This window comes from Neolamprologus brichardi, chromosome 13 (assembly GCF_056152115.1).
Source record: "Neolamprologus brichardi isolate AB-2024 chromosome 13, ASM5615211v1, whole genome shotgun sequence".
NCBI lineage: Eukaryota > Metazoa > Chordata > Actinopteri > Cichliformes > Cichlidae > Neolamprologus > Neolamprologus brichardi.
In genome coordinates this window covers 9,406,348-9,428,060 of record NC_142116.1, presented here as the reverse complement: position 1 = coordinate 9,428,060, position 21,713 = coordinate 9,406,348, and the positions used below count along the sequence as shown (strand labels likewise).

General features: G+C 38.7%; 1 protein-coding gene across 4 annotated transcripts; it reads left to right on the top strand.

Annotated features, from left to right (window-relative positions):
* Positions 1–1,741: 1,741 nt before the first annotated feature.
* Positions 1,742–21,048, top strand: ppm1ba (protein phosphatase, Mg2+/Mn2+ dependent, 1Ba). Of its 4 annotated transcripts, XM_087850099.1 has the most exons (7): positions 1,742–2,164; positions 10,736–11,645; positions 12,245–12,362; positions 13,548–13,662; positions 13,883–13,940; positions 17,141–17,157; positions 17,969–21,048. In XM_087850099.1, coding segments are annotated over exons 2-7 (1,191 nt in total). In that variant the 5' UTR covers positions 1,742–2,164; positions 10,736–10,763; the 3' UTR covers positions 17,970–21,048. The 4 variants fall into 4 exon arrangements, with proteins under 4 accessions (XP_087706225.1, XP_006783678.1, XP_087706226.1 ...); XM_006783615.2 differs by lacking the exon at positions 17,141–17,157; XM_087850098.1 differs by lacking the exons at positions 1,742–2,164; positions 17,141–17,157 and adding an exon at positions 2,188–2,315.
* Positions 21,049–21,713: the final 665 nt, after the last annotated feature.

Below are 21,713 nucleotides of genomic sequence, written 5' to 3'. Positions count from 1 at the left end.
AAGTTAACCTTCACTCTGTATTATCTCTAATGCATATAGACCTATATTATAGCATATTAATATATATTAACAACTCTCACTCTATCATGCTATCATGTAGTTACCTGTGGTCTTACATTTATTTTAGTTGAAGAAAAGCTTCATATGTGAATATGGTTATTTACACAGCATGTAAATAAAGTTGGAGCAACATATACAAACTGACAGTCATTTGTTTATGACTGATTTATTTAAAAATATTTTATAGATGAATTATAAGTAATTACTCTGTGTTAGTCCTGCCACACACTGTCCAGGGTGTACCCTGTATGACAGCAGGATTAGGCTCTAGCCCCATTCTGCAACCCTGAATTGGATACGCAGAATAACATGGGTGGATTTAATTTAGTAGTAACAGCTTTTTGGTTGCCATATTGTTGAAATTCCTTCTCTGTCATGACACTTTGCTCACTGTTTGTTATTGGGAAATAAACTTTACTTGCTTAAGCAAAAAAAATATTATAATGTCTATGATTATATCTAGCTTATTAATATTAATAACCATGGCTTGATGAATTGATTGCCTTTAATGTTTTCAGAACATTAGGTCTAGAAGCTAAAGCAGTCGCTGCTGACCGACATCGATGGAGATCACTAGCTGCCCGATGCTCCGCCCGGCATAGGAGGAACTAAGTGCTAAGTAAGCAAGGTCTAGAGTAACTAATGTTTGCTGATGGAAATTTCTTACTAATATTTACTTAATGGCTTGGAGGAATCGTCAGTCTGAAGATTGATGATCATTTTTTACATGGAAGATAATTTGAAGATAGTTTTTACAACTTAGCAACCCAAAAAGTTGTTGTGATATTAATTTGGAGTGGATTTAAAAAACGTTCACTATGTGATCCATAGCACAGTGGGTAACAAATGACTGAATTTACTACTTGGAATGTAAATTTCCATTGTCTACGTAACCATTTTTCCTCACACATTTGAGTTTCGGTTATAAAAGACAACCTTCAGTCCATTTCTTCCTAGATTTCCTCAAGGTGCAATTAACAATGTCTCACTTGGCCACAATATTAAAGCCACATGTCTAATGCCATGAAGATGTCCTGTATGTTGCCAAAAGAGTTTGGATCAGTTGGGAGTATGGACACCAGATCCCATGGGTGTTCTGTTTGGCAACTGGATATTTAGATCCTTTACTTCTTGTTCATTGTGAGGAGAAGCCTCCATAGACTTGCAATCTTGGTAGTTTGTATGCAGGTCAGAACCTAGTGCTTTTTGCAGGGTCCTGCTAGGGGTAGGCACAGCCTTTGGGGAGTGCCATGTGTTGCTTGACCTGTGGCTGTGATTAGGTAATTGGTAACTGATACTTTCCACAGCTCTGTAAGTCCCATGAATATTATAGCTAAAGGAGTAATTCTCTTTACTCCATTTGTCCTTGGCTTTAATATTGTGGGGGGTGATCAGTACTAAGTGTTACAGGGCAATGGAACTGGCAACAACTAAATGGGGTGTTGCACCGTTTTTATCAGTTACTTCCAAACTGTGCTATTTAGGGCACGCAGACGCCTCTCTTCTGAAAACAGCATATGATCTGAGGAGAAATTATAAATCTCATAATCTCACCAAAGGCAAATAAAAGCTGGATTTTCACAGTTTATGTTTTTAGAGAAACAAACTGACTGGTACATTAGCTGACCAATCGTAACTCAGCTTCGAATCAGTTTTTATCCAATCACAGAAGAGAGCGATAGTCTTGCCCCTCCCAAAAACTGGATGCTGAAAAAGAACGTCATCTACCTTTTTACATTTAGCTTTAGCAAAAATTAGCTAGGTGTTAAATCATAGATAAATCCTGCCGAACCAAGCGTATTTTCTTTTGAACCGACAGCCTGAGTAAGAGCGATATATTTGGCGCTCCCTGGTATTACAGTGCCAAACATGTATGTAAAAGCCTTACGTCGATGCAGAGACATGTTGAAAGGAGAACTGGTCGTGTGAAACGCTGGCTAGCTTACTCAAAGCTAACTGACGAACAGGGGCCGAGAAGCGAAAGTGGCTAATATTAAGGACTGCTAAGCCTATCACAACAAGGCTGGGTGTCTTAGCATTTCTACCGTGATCACGAGAAGAGGGGCTGATAGAGGGAGAGTGAGAGAGATTCCTTTCATACGCAGTAAGTAACACTTGGTACTCGGAATGAGCAACGAATCTACACTGGCTAGCGACCCGCTAACGTGTAACGTTAGACAAACAGTTTGACAACTGTGAACTTCGCTAGCTGGTTAGCTAGTGAAGTTAGCTAACCAGAGTGGCCTCTGTTTTAGGTAACGAGAATCAAAAATTGGCTTGATTTTACTTCAGGATCTCAAAGTACCGTTATTTATATGTCTTTATTGGGACAGAGAGTACGATATTGTCGTTGACGCCGGTGTAGCCACACTTACTAACACGCCCGAGCTCCATTCAGGTGATTTTCACATTAATTGTAGCGTTTCACGCACTTGTCAATATTCAAATAGGTTATCAGCATCACTCTGCTGGCGGATTAATGATTAACATTCCAACGTTTGGGTCTATCCATGTGATCCGAGAAGGTTTGGTTTGTCTTTATTTGCTTGTGGCATGTGTCGACGGTTTTTCTCCACTAAATTTATTTTTATCTTATCTTTATCTGATTCATGAATATTTGCAACAGGTGCGACTTACGTGGAACTAGTTTTAATGTGTAGCTTATTCTGGTTACTGCTTAGAATAAAGCTAGCTTTTGTTTTAGACGTCAACATATTGTTTACTAACAATGTACGTAGTAGAGTCTAGCTTTATTTAAAGCTTCTATTCCCATTTGCTCCCATGAAGCTCCAGTACAGCGATTAACTTGTTTTATTGCCTTGTTGTGGGTACTTTTATTGGGTTGTTGGTGTGTGTGGCAGTGTGTTTGTGTGACGGTGTATTCCAGAAATGGCAGCAGCATCAGTGGCATGTTTGTGTTGGCACCTTGATGTGAAATCCTGCAATAGCCATGATCTTTTAGCCTATGACTGCACTGGGTGCATGGGCTTGTCCAAAGGCCTTTATCTATACCCATGTGGTTACGTTAGTGTGAACTGAAAGGGTTCACACGCAGATGCATGCTCAGATGTAGTGGCAAGCCTTGAATAACTGAGAGATTAATTTGTGTTTGTGCTTATGTCTCAGAACAGGGTGATAGTATTGGTTAAGATTCTTGAATCAGCTTGTGGGGTTATGTAAATGCTGTGCACGTGCTTTTATAATGTATCCCAAAGAAACTGAAAGTGGTTTTAGTGCATGCTTAAGTACTCCTATGTTTAAAGTCCCTCGTCATTTTGTCACTTCTGAGAGTTGAGAAATGATGAGAAAACAGAGGTACATATATACAGTGCAATGCAAGAGTATTTGCTCCCTTTCTGATTTCTTAATTTTTTTTTAACCCATTTTTCACATTTACATGTTTCAGATCATGAGACAAATTTTAATATTAGACAAAACAAACCTGAGGAAATATATAATGTTGAATCAAGAAACCACTTAAATAGAACCTGTCTGACAAAGTGAAGTAGGCTAAAAGAGCTCAAAAGGCAACACATCATGGTACGATCTAAAGAAACTCAAGAACAGCAGAAAAACAAAGTCACTGGCATCTGTCAGTCTGGAAAGTGCTTCGAAGCCCTTTCTAAAACTTTGGGAACCTAGCAGACCACGGTGAGAGCCATTATCCACAAATGGAGAAAACTTTAAACAGTGGTGAAGATTCTCAGTGGGTTTCGACCAAAATTTCTCCAAGTGCACATCAGTTACTCATCAAGGAGGTCACAAAATAACCCAGAATAGAATTGCAGCACACTCTGTAAAGTCAGAGATCATGATTCAACAATAAGCAAGTGACTTCTGTGGTGGTTTGTTGCTTCAGGATTTGGACAATGATCCAAATCACACCAGCCAGTCCACCTCTGAACGTCTCAAAAAAACCAAAGAGAAAATATAGGTTTTGATGTTGTCTAGCCAAAGCCCAGACTTGAATCCCTCTGGTGTCGCTGAATTAAAACAATTCTGCAAAGAAGAGAGGGACAAAATTCCTCCACAGAAAAAGCCTCATTGGCAGTTATTGCTGCCAATGCTGGCACAACCAGCTAATAGGTTTAGGGGGCAATTACTTTCACACATAGGGTCAGGTAGGTCTCAGTATTTTTTTTTTCCCTTAATAAATTGAATCATCATTGTATTTAACCAGGTTATCTTTCTCTAATATTATAAGTTTGATGATCTGAAACATGTGTTACAAAAATGAAAAAAACAAAACAAAACTTTTTCACAGCACAGTATATTGCAGAGAAAGCACCTGCAGTCCAGTATGACATGACACATGTACTTTCAACCTCTTTGGTCTGGACAGACATCCCCATCATCTGGGGGATCTGTTTGTTCCACTTGTCAAATTTGTTGTTTTTTAAAAAAAAAAAAAAGAGTCAGAAACTTTTTTGAGGTAAAGTTGTTTTTTCTTTTTAATCATAACTGAGAACAGTTGTTCACTGCCTTCTTTATAAAATCATCAAATCTGGATGTGGCTAATGGGTACTAGCAAAAATATGATTCATGGCTAAGTCAATATAAGCACATTAGTAGAAACTGAGCATTTACATGCCTGTATGTTGTGGATTTTCTCTTCAGAGATGGACTCAATTGTAGACTTAAACTATAACAGTCACAGCTCAGTTTTTTTTGTTTTTTTTAATATTGACTAGCTGCATGTGTTTTTTATAATTTGTTTTTGGTATTGTGATCTAAGGTGGTCATAGCTTTCTTGAAGTTACCCACTGATTAGTGAAGTTAAACTATGATGCCTCAAGCGTCAACTATTTGCCATTGCCATCTTGATATTTTGGTAAATCTGACCGTGACAGACATTTAACAACTTATCAGTCACAAGTTGTTGGCATACGCTGAATAATTGTCCTTTCCAAACATGAGCATAATTTGCAAAAGTTCAATTCATGATGCCCTGGAACTACTGTCAGTTTTTCAGAATGGATTTTACTTTGTTCATCCAACAGCAGAGCTGTTGGGCTCTGCTGTTGTATGGGGTTATAGCAAATTTCTCCAGGTAGAGGATAGGAATATAAATCTGAACACAAATAAGATTTAAAAAGAAAAGTGTGAATACTTTGGGAAAGAAATATGGCCAATGGTTACTTTTGAGGTGGTAATGCAGCTATGTCAGTTCGTAAGAATAAATCAACAGCACTAAGGTGTTTCCTTTATTGAGTTAGCTTTGAAGTTGATGACTTCCATGCTCCCTTTAAATATGTTGCATTACAGTATAGTTGTTGGGTTAACTTTTTGTTTCCTAACTCCACTACTTTAGTTGTGTCCAACTAAAGAAAGGGTGCAGCAGTGGGATATTGTCATGGGCTAATATCCCATTCAGGCTTTTACTTTTTACCTTAATTTCCCCTTATCAGCTCCTCAGCATGGTACAGCACCTCTACAGCAAGCTACACTGCTACCATGCTGCATTTCCTATCAGTCTAATATTATCATCATGTCTTTTTCCCCACACAAAACAACAGTACAGTAGTTTAGTAAGGTGATGCTGACTTCTAAAGGTAGATTGGTCATTATATCACACACTGTACCTTTCATGTCATCGAGTCAGGAGAGAGAGCTGTAAGACATTAGTAATAGTTCACTGTGTTAAGCCTGTGGTCTGCATTTGACGAGCTAATCTCACCCTGCGTGGATCCTATCAGCAGCTGACTGTTAAATTGAGTTAACTTGTTAAAGCTATCCTGAAGCTGAGTGGTGGTTTTTCTGGGGCGCCTCAAACAGAAACCAGTGGGGAAAAAATATTTTGGCCTAGTAAATCAGAGCAAATCCCGCCTCTGCTTTTTGGTCACCTTCATAGACTACATGAATGTTCAGACAGACATACATGTGGCAGTTCATGTGCAGTCACGTCTGGCCACTACCACTGTTGCTATGACAACCACTCAGCTGCCACTCCAAGCTGGGTAGCCATGGAGACATCAGACTTTGGGTGACATCAGTCTGTGGTGTACAAATTTCCTATGCTGGTATTTATTTTTAATGAACACCAGTGGCCTGGGGAATTGGCATCTGCCAAAGATTTTGGCTTTTAACCAAACGGCAATTATCAGGACTGTAATAAAATATTTTAAATTAATTAAAAAAATGTTTTTTAAGTGGTTCAAACTTGAATGTGTATCATATGCCAAAAATAGTTTTTTGGCATATGATACACATTCAAGTTTGAATACAGACTCTGCTTTACCTGTGTAAGCAGTCAAATGTTAAAGGCCCACTTTGAGCCAGGTATGGTACACGTGATGTGTATGTGGTTGCAGCATAGGTGAGAGCAAATAATGTTATTTGGTGATTGTGGAAATTGCTTTGATATCTGCTCAGTATTGTGTGTGAATGCATTTGTCGTCAAGGTAATAATTCAAGTGTTCTGGACTACTGATGCTTTTCCTCCCTTTGATATGCGATCAGTGACCAAGTGTGTCTGTCTGTCATGCACCTGTTGAACATCATCTAAATTTTGGAAGTCACATCAAACGCTTTGATAACAAACCATTGGCAAAGTAAAGAGGGAGAAACTTGGATAAGCATTATTTATTTCTTAAAGATCAGAAGATAAAAAAGAATTCTTTTAAAAAAGGATTCTTTATAAAAATTAAAAACAGATTAGACTCCTTTCAATCATTATAGAAAGCAGAAGTTTGAAGGGGAAAAAAAAAGTATTTTCTTAAGTTCAAAAGTTTATCCACTGGTTGCATCATACATAATTTTAAAAACCCAAACCGTTGATCATTACAAAGAAGGGATCTTGTGGTTGTTTTACTCTGGGGTGTACTTTGCTGGCTTCTTATCGGTATGCTTTAGGGTTGGGCGATTGGACGAATATATCGACTATTGACAATAGGCTGAGCCTATCGTTGATAGTTTTTACAAGGGCCATTTATTTATTTATTTGCCCATGAGTAAGTTTGCTAATAATGATGGAGCCTAATAGAAGCAGTCAACAGAAAAAAAAAATTCATCTGCGAGCAAATGCACCCTCTTCAGAGTGTGCCCAAATACTTGTTGATAAAGCTACAGAAGCTGGTGATAGCCTAGCATTCTTAGCTGGATGGTGGACACGTACATACTCATGCAAGTTAGTCGTGTTTGAGTACTTTGCTCACACTATATGTCTGCACAAGTGGTACACCGCTTTGATTACATCCTTATGTTTACCTCTTTTATCTGGTTTAAAGAAAGCCAAAGAAATCCCAAATTGGTGGCTTTACTTTTTTTTTTAGTGCTGTCAGCATTAACACGCTGTCATCACAACTAACGCGATTAACAATGAACCCATCTGGAGCGTAAACTGAGTCAAAATCCCTGAAATGTCTCTGTCAACACATTTCGGCAGTTTGTCCAAATGTTGTTCATTCTGCGCTCCAGATGGGTTGAGAGCGTTAAAATCGTGATGACCGTGTTTAACCCGCGTTAATGCTGACAGTATATTTTTTAGTTAGGTCGTCTATGTTTGGACTTCTTCTGTATTGTAAATGCGCAAATCAGTCCGTGCGTGATTACATTGCCCCGCCCATAAAAAAGTCTGCGCATGCGCGAGTACATCACCCATCGGCAGAAATTTTGCAAACAAATCTTGCCAACTAATTTCACCTTGTATCAGCCAGCAGCCACTTGCAGTTGTTTGGGGCATATGTGTTTTTGAGATGTTACAGGCAAATTTCTAGGACAGTAGGACTGGAGCTTTAGCTATAAAAATGAAATGAGATGCACCTGCCATTGCACAGCTCAAACTGTTACTTGATTGTAGCGCTGTCAAAATTGCTCAAAAATCACATTTGCTTATTATTCATTCATTAATTCCAAAACAATTCCCAAAGAATCAAACTATTTGACTGTGCGCTACTTTGACACACAGTAGGGCTGTTCAATTAATCAAATGTTAATTTCAAGTACAGTTTTGGCTTCCAGCAGTTAAACAGCATAATATAGATAAAGTGTGATGTGTGAGTGAGGTGCATGCTGTCAGCCTGGCAGTGTAGCGTGATATTAGTTGTCTTTGAAGCCTTTCTGTTCTTTTAGTTAGGTGGGGGAAAGATGAGTACACAAGGCGGTCTAAATGCTTCATATGTAGATGAGGGTGACTCACTCACTGAGTCCCCTTTATCTATGTCTAGTTAGCATTCATACGTGTCATTTTGTTGATGAAATCTGTGTTTTTAGATTTGACTTTAAATCATAAGTTAATAGCAAATAGTGGGCACTTATCTATTTTTATTTTTTGAGAGGAACCTTTTAGCTCTGTCCACATGTACATTAACAGACACCATCCTTTGAGTATGCCTGCAACTTACTTGTAAGTAGCACTTATTGATATTTTCAGATATAAGGTATGGGTTATTGTGCAATTTCCGTGGCTAAGATTCCATTAAGCAGTGTGACAATCAATAAGACTGTAAAAGTTAATGTTCTCACATTGCATAGCCAATAAACAGACTGGATAAAGAATTTCTCTCTGCTATCCAGCAGCATAATGCTGCTGTGCATTTAGCTAATGCAGGCGCAGTTATTGATAGATAACACATCCTCTTGAACACTCTGTAAAGTTTGTTAATGCTTTTTGAAGGCAGTTCTGGCTACCCAGAGAAGCTTTTAAACTTTCTTCTGTCTCTTTAAGGATAAATCTAAGTAGCTGCTATTTGTGGATGTGCAGTGATCACCAATAAGAAATAAGAAACAGTTGATATGTTCCTTAAGCCTTACATAGAAAGTATAAGAAACACAGGAAGAAAATTTCCAGCAACCCAAAAGTTAAATATTCTCCTTAAATATCTGTGGGGATATTTGTAGTCTTTGTGTTTTCAGAATATGTCAAAGCCATGTGAGATTTGTAAGCTGTTTATTTTGGCTAAATAAGTTTTTTTCATATCACTCAGCACTAGTTAGAAGAGGAGATGATGGCTGTAAAGCAGTCAAAGATGGGTAGATACCAAAGAAATGGTAACATTTCAAAATCATGAATATATTGCAAGAGAACACTATTTGTCCTCTCCTAGTTATATTATGCAAATCTTTATATATTCCTTCACGATTTCTACAACCTTTCCTAATATCATTAATAATCATGATTGAAAAGTGAAACTTTAATATTGTCCAGTTAGTTTTTCTCAAAAATTAATGGTTGGTATGACTGGCAGTTATCCGTTAAGGTCTTTCTAATACAAATCTCTCATGGATGGTTTGGAATAAGTCCGTCTGTATTTATCATGTATTGATTAGAGCAGGGCGATATGACCAAAAATAATTATCACGATATACATTTGAAAATTTGCGATAACGATATAATTGACACTAGACAAGATACTTTACAACTCCACAACTTTATTAGTGCAAAAAAACCCATCAATGTATTTTCACTTAAACAAGCAGCTGTTTTTTATGTGCATTAAAGTTATGTAAAAAATTAACAGTGCAAATGCAAATTCCTTGCTGACAGTTTAACCAAAAGGCATTTCCAGTGGGAATTGGCCGACATATCCTCAGCATAACCACGTATAATATCCACAAAACTTAAAAAGAGGTTATACACACACAATACGGTAATATTATGTTGAAGCACAGTACGTATCACTCAGCGAGGCTTCTGCCTACAATAGCCGTAATGCTCCGACAATCCATCAAGCGGTGCGGGTTCGTAGCTTAGCAAAGTCGTACTAAAACATTTGACAGATTTTTGAGCGCCATGTACCACATAAAATTGCTTCGAGGTCAGTAAACACAACCAAAAAATGCAGGTAATATAACCGGGTACAACACAATACCTCACACATCTAAATAATTTAGTAGAAGGAAAAACAGTATGCTAAAGCTAAAACATGGTATGATTTATGATCAAAAAAGTTGATTGCTGTAAAAGATCTAACCACTCATTACCTGCATTTTAAAACTGACCACAGAGCTGGCTAAAACAAAAAGGAAATGAACACATTTTAATAAATTGTTGTAAAAGTAGAAAAGTTACTTTATTAATGATAAGAGGGGGCTAATGTGGCTGTTGGGTAATTGCTAATGGTTAAACAAACGGCTAATGTTAAAATCTGTGCCAGTCAGGTTAACGTTTTTAACTCTTTAATACTGTATTGAAACTTTACTGACCCCTTTAAATTCCTCCTAAAGTGTTGCTCAGTGTTATGAATATTATGTTAATAAGGTCAGGAGGTGCGTGTATGTCTGCGTGCAGCAATGCTGTGTGAAGGTATGCATCTGCTGGACGAGGCAACAAAGTCACTGTTTGTATCAGTGTTATTCCAAATGAGTATCTAATTCAATATTAATTTTAGTGTGAATTAATATCTGAGTATCAAGTATTTATTTTTTTTTGACTACCCAAATGCTGTTGTATATAAACTGAATGCAGTGTCAGCAAGCAACTTTCACACAATGCTACTATAAATCTAGTAGAGATTGAGAACACATTATGAATAGTGATAAGTTATGTGCTTTACTTGAAACAGCATTTTCTGCTCTTTTCCTGAAATCTACCAAACGCAGTCTTGGCAGTGAATAATTAAGACTCTGTATTGTAATCTACCAGCATAGTAGAAACATAATTAACTGTTCAGTACTGATTCATTGTCTGATTTTCTTTCTCTGTCCCTTGTTTCTTTTTGTTTTTCCTCTCCAACAGCTAGCAGTGGGTCTCTCAGGGCAGAGCCATGGGTGCGTTCCTGGACAAGCCCAAAACAGAGAAGTACAACTCACATGGCGAGGGCAATGGCCTGCGCTATGGGCTAAGCTCCATGCAGGGCTGGCGGGTGGAGATGGAGGATGCTCATACAGCTGTGTTGGGCCTTCCAGCCCTTGGTATGACTGACTGGTCCTTTTTTGCTGTGTACGATGGCCACGCAGGCTCTAAAGTTGCCAATTACTGCTCCAAGCATCTTCTTGAGCACATAATCACTGCTAGCTTAGGGGCTGGAAACACACAAGGCTCTCAGTCTGGATCAGACGGCTCCAACACTTCAGTATCAGTTCCGCCTGCAGTGGAGGCTGTGAAATCCGGCATCCGGACAGGCTTTCTGAAAATAGATGAGCACATGCGCAGCTTCTCCGACCTTCGAAATGGCATGGACCGCAGTGGCTCTACGGCAGTGGGAATTCTTCTGTCACCTGATCATTTCTTCTTCATTAACTGTGGGGATTCTCGAGCAGTTCTCTACCGCAATTCACAGGTGTGCTTCTCCACACTTGACCACAAGCCTTGCAACCCACGTGAGAGAGAGCGCATCCAGAATGCTGGCGGTTCAGTGATGATTCAAAGGGTTAATGGGTCACTGGCTGTATCAAGGGCCTTGGGGGACTATGATTACAAGTGTGTGGATGGTAAGGGTCCCACAGAGCAGCTGGTTAGTCCTGAACCAGAGGTGTTTGTGATGGTTCGGGCACCGGAACAGGATCAGTTTGTGATTTTAGCGTGTGATGGAATCTGGGACGTTATGTCCAATGAGGAGTTGTGCGAGTTTGTGAAATCGAGGCTTGAGATCTGCGATGATCTGGAGAAAGTCTGCAATGAAGTGGTGGATACCTGTCTGCACAAGGTATGTACTTATTTGTTTTGGAGTTTATCATTTGTATATTTTGCTGTGATATCCTCTGCTTTCTTTTGACCTATGGAGACGTACATGTGTAGACAATTTTGTCAGCAAGATGTCCATTTGAATTTCCTGCCACAGAAGAACACTATATGATGAAGAAAGTTTTAGAGAATGTCTTTTGTTGTTGAAAAAGAGCTATTTGTAACTGCTTTAATGGCTCAGTAAACTTTCCCTTACTAAAAAAGGGAGACAGAGAAATTGTTTTGGCAGTCTTGAAAACAGGACAAAGTAAAAATGAAAAGAATGAAGTACAGAGCTTTGAAGTACAAAATGCTTGAAAGATGGCTTCAAGTCTTGCAGGTTACTCCTTAATCCTGACCAGCAGCTGTTATCTGCTTGAATTCAATAGATAATAGAGGGGAAAAATGCATTTTATTGCTTATTTACTGTATGTTTTTGATACCGTCATGTTCTACTTGGCTCTGAGTTACAGTGCAGGTTATTCAGTCACTTATTCCCTATGAAAAATGCAAGCTATACAACATCTCTTAACCTGCTCTTTCTTCTCTTTCTTTATTCGTCTGTCCTTTGGTCCATTTTAGGGGAGTCGGGATAACATGAGTGTTGTGATAGTGTGTTTGCCCAATGCTCCCAAAGTATCGGAGGAAGCTGTGAGGAAAGACACTGAGCTCAACAGTTACCTGGAGTCTCGAGTTGAAGGTGAGAGTGGCTGAATGGAGAAAAATAATGTTTATGTATTAATTGTCTTTGTGTGAATGAATTCTACACATAAAATAGGGTATTGAGGGGGAAAAATGGGCAGCTGGGGATTTATTGATAACCTTCCTTTATAAGTTTTTTCCCCCATATTTACACCCATCTTATTTCTACTGAAAATGTGCATCATATCTGTATATTCCCTCGATTGACCTTGCTACTTGCTATTGTCTAACCTCCAGCCAAATTTGCTCAGGCTCACAGCAGAAGAACGACACCATCATGACCTCCTTTTCCACTTCAGCGAGCATCTCCCCTCTTTATTCCCTCTCCGCTCCTCTCCTCCCTTCCTTCACTCAAACATTCACTGTCTTGTTGGAATGAATTTCCTTCTCCTTTCCTGTACTCTTTGCCCATTTCTTCTTTCTAATTTCAACCCATATTTTTTTTAGGTCTCTGGGAGCACAAGACCCTTTGAACACAGAGCAGCCTTTCTGGTTAGCTCTCTTCGTTCGCTATATGCTGTTTGAGATGCCGGTCACTTAAGAAATACATTTTTTAGCTCTGAGGAATAACTTAAAATGAATCCTTAAAGTTTTTGTTTTTACGTGTCTGATACCAGTGTCATCTTGAAATAAAATTTTTAAAAAAATAAAGCCTTAAAATCAACCGTAAGACTCTGAAATTGAGATTAAAAGGCAGGTAATTATTTCATGTGATAAAGTAAGTTCATGTTGGCTGAAAAGCACTCTAAAATGGGTCAAAATCATTCCACTTTTGAAGGTACAGTTCAGAAGTTCAAACAGTGTTTGTGTAAAGCAGGCTAGATGCTTGGCTTAGGGTACTGTCTAATACTGGAAGACAGAGGAGAGAGAGGGAATAGAACAAAACAGAGAGGGAGGAATTCTCTGGCGGAACATTATCTTGGCCTTATGCCACTCCCAACTCAGTTGCAGGCCTCTTTCTGTCACCATCTTTCTCCTTCTCCTCGTCTCAGAAATACACTGGCTTCCACAAATTGACTTGTATGTTTTCCATCTTCACTTCCTTTCTCCTCATTTGTCACAATTTTGGTCTCTGTCCTTCTGCTGCTCTGCTCTCCCTCCTCTGTCTTTGCACAGATGTTCATGGCTATCATCAGCTCTTTTAATACCGACTTGTGTAACAACATGTCTGGTGCTGTTTTAGAGATGCTGTCTCGGCCAGGGGAGGAGGGGTTTCCGGATCTGGTAACAGTGATGAGAAACCTGTCCACTGACAGTGGCATGCCCCCTCTGCCACCAGGGGGTGGTCTTGCCAGCAAGTAAGCACCATTTGACATTTATTAAAATGTATGATTAAAATATGAAAGTGTTAAACATCTGTAATACTTCATTATGTGCTAATTATAGAAATGTTACAAATTTGATTTATTTTTAACAGCTACACCTTTACTCCACTTAGTCTTCCACTGTCTTGTAGCTTTGATTGATGGCTCCAGCCAATACCTTATGAAATTTTTTGTATCTGTGTTCCACTTGCAGACGCAGTGTTATTGAAGCAGTATACAACCGTCTGAACCCATACAGGGAGGAGGATGGAGTAAGTATCAGTATATAGAAACATAGGTGCTTTGTCTTCGACCATTTAGACATAAAATACTAAAAATGTTGAGGGCACATGGCAAATTTGAGATTTCAACTGTCTTAAGTCTCAAGTTTCTTTAACGTATGACTTTAAATGCACTTAGTTGGCTGTAGTTGTACATTTAAATTAAGTTGATCAGCTAATTGTGTAGTCACAGAGTATGTGTGTACGCTCTGTGTAGCATATTCCCATGAAATGCCAGTGGGAGATCTTCTTTTGTAAATCTTATGTTGATTCATCTCATGTGGTGGCCTAAGCTGGTGATTTATAGACAAAGTTTAAAATTACTGACTTAAGGTGTGGCTTTGAGCCCATCCCCTTTCAGTTATGTTAAATGCTGTTTTTCTCTACGCATGGTGCAAGATGATACAGCTTTGTCAGGAAATGTTTGAGTGGAACTATGAAGTTGCAAGTGAAGACATTAATTTTCAGGTTATCTGCTTCAAATAGGCTCTTTTAATGGTTTATTTTATTTGCCTCCACTGCTTGGGGCTTTCTTTATCCTAACAGAAAAGTGTATGAAGACACTTTAGTTAGGCTTTTAAGTGGAGTTATCTGACACTGGTATGAGAAGTTTTCCCATGTTTGAGCATGAGAATGTGATATGTACGCTTCTAAATTTACTTTGCTGCTGAATGGTAGATGTTGCAAATTTTTTAAATTTTCCAATAAGAACACAGGCATTCATGCTCTTATACTGACACCCATTCACATACTGAATAAGGTAGTAAATCTACAATAAAATAACAGCAGATAAAGGCAAATACTAACAGCAAATAGAAGAGAAGAACATCGACCATTTAAAGCTTTCAAGTTTAATGTTTAATAAAAGGGTTTAACCTGTAAGCCTGGTTTTCAAATGTTGTAGTGGTTGTAAGTGACAGTGACAGGAGATAGTGTGCAGTGACTTTGACAGTGCTGTTTAACTCATTACCTTGTGCTTTTTCTACTGGCAGACGTTTTCCACTTTAGTCAGCATTTTAAAATTTGTGTCCTCATATTTGCCTTTTGATATGTAGACACTGTTTTATACAGCATGTGAATAAAAGATGGAATCCAAAATTATGTCCCAAGGAAAGTAATGACTTATTTTTATTTGCCAGTAAAGACAAGACACCCTTTGTTACTGTGATATTTTTTTTTCTACAACCATAGACTGTATATGAAAGATAGCAATGGATATTTTAGTTTCAAACTTTGCATTTTAAATTCTTCAGTGTAAGCATTTTGGCTACCACAACTTTGGTGTTGGAGGCAGAAGTGACCTTATTTGGACAATAAGGGTGTGTAATAAGCTAGCAACTGGCAAACTTAGTTGACGGTTTGTAGACTGCACTGGTGCAATACACACTCTACTGCTAATTAGTGCTAAATAGTAGACTAATAAAATACTAGGGTATGAGTAAACAACACTGAAGGACAAAAACACGGATTGTATTACACAAGATAATAAAGGCACCAGCAGCACACACAGGCTGTTCAATTTATTGACTAAACTTAGTGACTGATTTAGATTTAGATTCTGTTTGTGGAATTCTGACAGGGGATGGTAGCTAAGATGGCTATTTTCACACCCTAAATAAACTGAGGGGCTGTATGAAGCACCAGTGTAAGAAAAATAAAGATTGTTTTGAACTGTGAACCATGCAAAGCTGAAATGAACATAATGGGTCCAGTTCACTTGAGCTGGATTGCATAAATAAGCTTTTCACTAATGTTTATTGGAAAGTTTAAAAAAAAGGTGTTCTTTTCTAACTATTGATGCAGCTTCATGTTCTTTGAGGTAATGGATAGTGTGTTATTGACTGAGGGTGCCAAGGCACTTGTTGAGCCAGGTTTTTAACCTGCATTTATATTTGCAGGTTACAAAAACAATCAGTTTATATAAACAGTATTTTGATTGTTGTCCTCTTTCAAATATAGGCCTGTTTCTCTATTTCTATTATTATTATTATTATTATTATTATTATTATTATTGAGGTAAACTGTTGAGTGGTTATGAAATGTTTGCACTCCAACAAGTTTTGTCCAAGGGTTCCGTGTTTTCTGCAGAGATGGAAAATACGGAATTTTAAATCTTTGATTTTGCAGCTGTTGTTACCTGCCTGCATGTTTCACACAAACATGTTCTTTGACAATCACGACATGAAAAAAGGGGATACATAAAGAAGTTAACTGCACAATTAACTGATTTCTTTTTCTTTTTTTGGACCCATTTATTTTCTTTTATTTTAAAAAGAGAGATTTCTTTGATTGTTTTCACTATTTACTTGCCACTTAATTACTTTTGGTGTAGTACAAATGGCCGTGGGGGTAGGGTGGGGGAGGGGGGGGGGGTCTGTTAAATTTATGAAAATATAGTTAAAAGTCCAAAATTTATGTGTTCCTTCACATTTATCATAGCCGTCCAGTGGGCCGGATTGGAGTCTGTGTCGGTGCAATTTTGGCCCCTGAGCCTTATGTTTGAGACCCCTGTTGCAGTAAATGGCTTACAGTATTGCATGTGTGAACTTGTAAATGTTTTTAAAGGATTGATAAATGTTGTGTCTGTGAGAGAATCTCACACTGAGATTGAGGCCACTATCGTATTGTTTAGAATGATAAGCACTGCAGTGTCCTTAAAGAGCTCTACCTGCATATAAGGGGTCTTGTGTGGTGTGGGTGTGTGTGTCCTGTTAGCTGGATGTGATATTTGCCTCATGGTGTTGTCTTGGGTTTTCTGTAATGAGTTAGAGGTACTGTGATTGTTTGCTTTGTGTACACATAATCATGGAAAAGAAATGCACACATGAAACGGATATTGGCGCTCCCTTAAAACCACAGTGGGTAGGTTCTGTGTGTGACTGTACACTGTAACAAAAAGTTTTGAGTGCTACCACCTGCTAGGTGTTAGGAGATACTTGTCATAACATTGTCAAATAGCGCCATCCTAGTTTAACCTCGGCAGGTTTCTTTGTCTACATTAAGTGGCTAAGCCGTCCTACACAGCTGCTAGAAAGAAGCATGTCATAGTAGCTCAATTAGTGCTGGTTGCACCCTTCATTTAAACATATTTTGCACATGGTGTGTAGTAAGGTACGCACCTGTAGTCACATACACATTGACAAGGGATGTATCTATTGTCTAACTGTGTGTTCACCCTCTGATTAACGCAGCCCTCCTGTTTCATTTGGTAAGTGATCACATATATAACTGTTACACCCCCACCTCCCCCTTTTCCAACCCCTCATCTACACACATGCATACAACCACACATGCACACATGTGTACAAACACACATTCTTACAGGCATGTAAGTGGTGACCTGCTACACAAATCCCCCCTGTCACACCTTCATCTGTCTCTACTCCCTGCTCTGATCTGCTGTCCTGCATGTGGAGCTCCATTTAGTTTAAGGCGTGTTCATGTGGACGTCTGCAGACATGATTGTCGAGGTCTGATGAGGATGAATGATAAAGGTGTTTCTAGTCCTGTCCGTCCCCCCCTCTCACGTCACGGGCATACAAACACGCATGCACTGTTCCTACACGCATGCATCGCTGTCTCACTCAGTCTTTCAGCAGCTGCACGCAACTATGCAACAGTCTGTGTTTCTGTGTCCCTCCTCGAAATAAGACGGAAGGCCTTGGAGTTGTTTTGTTGGAATATGTTAAAGAAAGACTCCGGAGACCGAGGTTGAAAACTGCCTCACGCTGCTGTTGTAACAGCATTGTAAAGATATTGTGTTGTGTTTCTTTGTTGAGTTGTGTTGGTCATAAGGAAAACTGACCTTCAAGTCTGGGTTTGGGGAAATAAATCCTTGAGTTTTACTTTTAAAATGTTTTGTTTAGGTTTTTTTTTTTTTTGCTTTGCTTTTTTTTTTTTTTTTCTTTTTATAAAAAGTGTCTTTTTTTTCTCTCCCCACCCTTCTCTCCTTCCTTTGTTTCCTGACTTTCCTCTTCTTTGCTTCCCTGTTTTCTCCTCTCCCTCCTTTCCTTTTGCAGAGTGGAGCGGAATTGGAGTACCACTGGTAGCTGTCCAGCACAACTGCCTGATCGAAAATACAGGACCACTATTCCACATGAGATTACATTCATTGTCACCTTTTAATTTTTTCTGTAATTCATTTTTTCCCCCCACACTGAGAATAACTGAAGCTGAAATCTTGGTTTTAAAAACACCTAATGTGGAGGACTGCAAAACTGTTTTTGTTCCCTTTTTTTTTTTTTTTTTTTTTAAAATAGACAAACTATGGGGGGGGGTTCATGTTCCGACTCCAGAACTACATCTACAATATAAACACAGCGCGGAGGAGAGGCCAACAAGCACAGTTTCTCTTGCCCCTTGTTTTCTCTTTTTTTTTGTGGCTTTGCAGAGACAGAGGTCACAGGTCTGAATCTTTTAGGGTTCTGTGGTGCCTTGCTTAGACCAGAGAGAGAAGGGAGGACCTCATAACTCGCCAGCCAGCCACGACCAAAACCAACCACTTGTGGATTCATTGTAAACACTGAGAAGGCTTAAAGTGGTTTGTGGCATTATTTGTTTGGAAGTGTGAACTTTTTCTTGCATCTGACGGGGAGTTGATCGACCACACAAGCCTGCAACTCAACTACACACCTTAAGCTACACTGTCCAGTTCAGGATCTGGGCATTACTGGTACACAAACAGGAGCCAACTCTTCACTTATTAATGGACATGGCTCACTGGAGATCACCTTACAGAACTCACAGAAATGTAATAAAAATAACTAAATGAATCCCTATCCAAAGACCTTGAGGTTAAACCCTCAAATTCAGGGTCTGAAAGCCTGAGAATCCACACCTGACGATAAGGGGAGCACTTACGTGAGAGACTTTCTGGCACCATATCCCAGTTTGACTCCTGGATATTATGTCCAGACTTAAATGGGACGTGGACTGGTTTGCCCAGCTGCAACTACATTAAACTTCTTGCATGTCTGCTTACTTTCTGTCTGCTCATCTCTTTCAGGATATTGTCACTTGATTTGTCACTCTTCCCTTCTGTCTGCCTTATTTTTTAATTTTTTGTTGTTTTAACTTCAGTTTCTCTGCCGCTTCATGAGGCAGAAGAGACTCAGCTCTCATTTTGCATTTGCAGACAATGCCAGAATCATAAGCTTTTGAGCCTGCTGTTGTTGAAGATATTATAGAAGGATAGAAACTGTATATGAAATTCATAAATATAAAAAATATATAGAGAGGGATATCTATATAGACAGAAATATTTTGATTTGTTTGTTGTCCCTTAAATTCCCAGCCATGGTATTCATTGCGGCCTAATCTGGAAAAAAAAAAAAGAAGGGAGGGGGAAACACCCCTCACCCAATAGCCCAACCCATGATGCTGCACGCGCCGTTCCCACACAGCAGCGTTCCAAAGACAGGGTTTGGGGTAAAGGAATTCCAACCGCCCCCTCATCCTTAACACATGCGCACACACAATCCTGCTCATGCTACAGCTTGCCTTTTTCTATCTCTCTGATATCCTGTGTGTATATATATTAAAAAAAGAAGAAAAAACAAAAATACCTTTTTTTTGGGTTTAGATTGTAAACATTTACTTAAAAATATGCTTTTTTTTTTTGGTATACTTTTTTTTTTTTTTAATTACTATTGCTGTGGTCGTGTTACAAATGGATAAAGAAAACAACACGAGGAACCTGAAACATACCTTTTATAACATATTGGGAAACTTTGGTTTCGGCTATTCACTGTATGAAGTTGAAGGGAGGGACACTGTAGGCAGAGGAGAAGGGGTTCTACACTGAGAGTTAAATTCGCAGTCACTGATTTGGTGTTCTTTTTCTTTTTCCCCCCTCTTTCCCCACAACCACCTTCATTGACCCTACCTTGAAGGCACAGGGCAGTTGCTGATTTAGGTTGGGTTTGAGTTTACCAGGAGTCATTCGTGTTAACCTAAGCACTAAAAAATTGATGGAAGCTTTAGAGATGGATATTTGTCAGGAAAAAAAACTCAAGTCTTTTACAGTGTGCACACACATGCATTGTCTATGTGTGTGTGTAGTATTTAGATGGGGTTAAAATATGCTATAAATACAAACCTGTAATATACAGGTATATATATTCAATCATTTAATGGCAAATGTAATGTGCTTTCTGAAGTGGCAGTATTGGAAGAGAATAGACCTAACAGAGATTGCTGGCTGGTTAATGTTATTGTGGTACACTTGCTCTTGGTGCCATATGACAAATAGGTACTTGAATGTGTAGTTCTTTTGCAGTTACAGTTGTTTTAATGCAATGGTATAACTTTTCTTTGTGGTGGAGGGAGTGGGAGGGGTGGTATCTCCTATTGGTGCATGTTTTGTGATTGAGGAAGGAGTGTAATTTGCGTGTGATATGCACTGGGTGGGCGGGTGGGTGATAATGTGGACAATGTTCAGTGTGGTGGAACACAATGTTCAGTGTGGTGGAACACAATGTTGGAGAGGAAATGCAGTGATAGAGGAACAACCTGTAGATGAACTGGAGCACAAATGAGGATATTATTTCACTTTTAGGTACTTAATGTACAAATTAGATTTCCCTTACTTTAAAACCCCCAAACCGCATGTTTCCCATCATTCCGATTGTGAACGTTGTCATATCTCAGATTCGCATGCTTTTTAACATTGTGCAAGCTTTTACCACACTGAACATGGTCTTCAGTTAAGGTTTTTGTTTAAGCTATATCAGACACTGGGCTTGGAGAGAATTTAAGGGAGGGAAGGACAGAGAAACATTTATTTTTCTGAATGTAATTCTTCATTAGTCACACTGATTCCACTGCATGGACTGAATACAAGCAGCACTGCAGGTTCACATTCTCTCCTCATCGGTCATTTAATGGCAGAACAAGCTACCTTGGCTTCCTTTGTTTAAAAAAAAAAATTAAAGAAAGTATATACTTGATCATTATTCTGATTGTGGAATATAATGTCAGAACTTATGTGGGAAGACATAAGATAAAGGAGTTTTTGAAAGTTTGGCAATGCCTGGATAATTTGACCCTGACTTGTTGCTATGATTTAACGTTCTGTTGAGTAAAGAGAATTTTACAAGCATTTGGTCTCCTGAACCTGTCACTTATTTTTGGGCCGGGTTGAAGGTTTGCATTCCCTGTGGGCTTTTTAGCATAGACATGTGTTTCTGGTCACTCTTTATATACAAGTAGAAGTTCTGTACAAGAATAAGTTACCATATAGGTCAGAAAAGAGAACAGTAACTCTAACATTAAGATTGAAAGACTGACACAGGCACACAAATGTGTCAAGGGTTCTCTTTTTGTAATTTATCATAAATCACAAGATGGTAAATCAGTGGCAAGAATAATACAAGATCGATTCCTAGAAATCTGTGATACTGTAAAGTGCAAATTAAAAAGGAATTCTATCATTTGTAAATCTTAAACCCATGTATTTTCTTCACAAGGGAAAATAGAAAACATCAAATGTTTAAAGTGAAAAAATGTAGCATTAAAAAAAGTCCCTGAAATATTTAGACATTTTTTAGCATCCCTTCTTCTCTCAACAACAGTTCATTAACTTGTAGGAACTGAGACCAGTTCCAAAGGTTTTCAGTTTGATCTTTAATCTGTATGGAGGGCTCAGGGGATAGAGGTCACCAAAAACACACTGCTAGTACAGTTAAAGCATACCTGGGTAAGGAAAATAATCTAACACTATCAGCCATGGATTGGCCTCACCAGAGGCTGGACCTCAACATTACT

Excerpts from the sequence above, each read along its gene's own strand:
- ppm1ba (XM_006783615.2), top strand. The coding sequence starts at position 10,764 with ATGGGTGCGTTCCTGGACAAGCCCAAAACAGAGAAGTACAACTCACAT. Across the intron at positions 12,363-13,547 it reads CCTGGAGTCTCGAGTTGAAG|AGATGCTGTCTCGGCCAGGG; the intron begins GTGAGAGTGGCT and ends GTGCTGTTTTAG. Across the intron at positions 13,941-17,968 it reads CATACAGGGAGGAGGATGGA|AGTGGAGCGGAATTGGAGTA; the intron begins GTAAGTATCAGT and ends TTCCTTTTGCAG.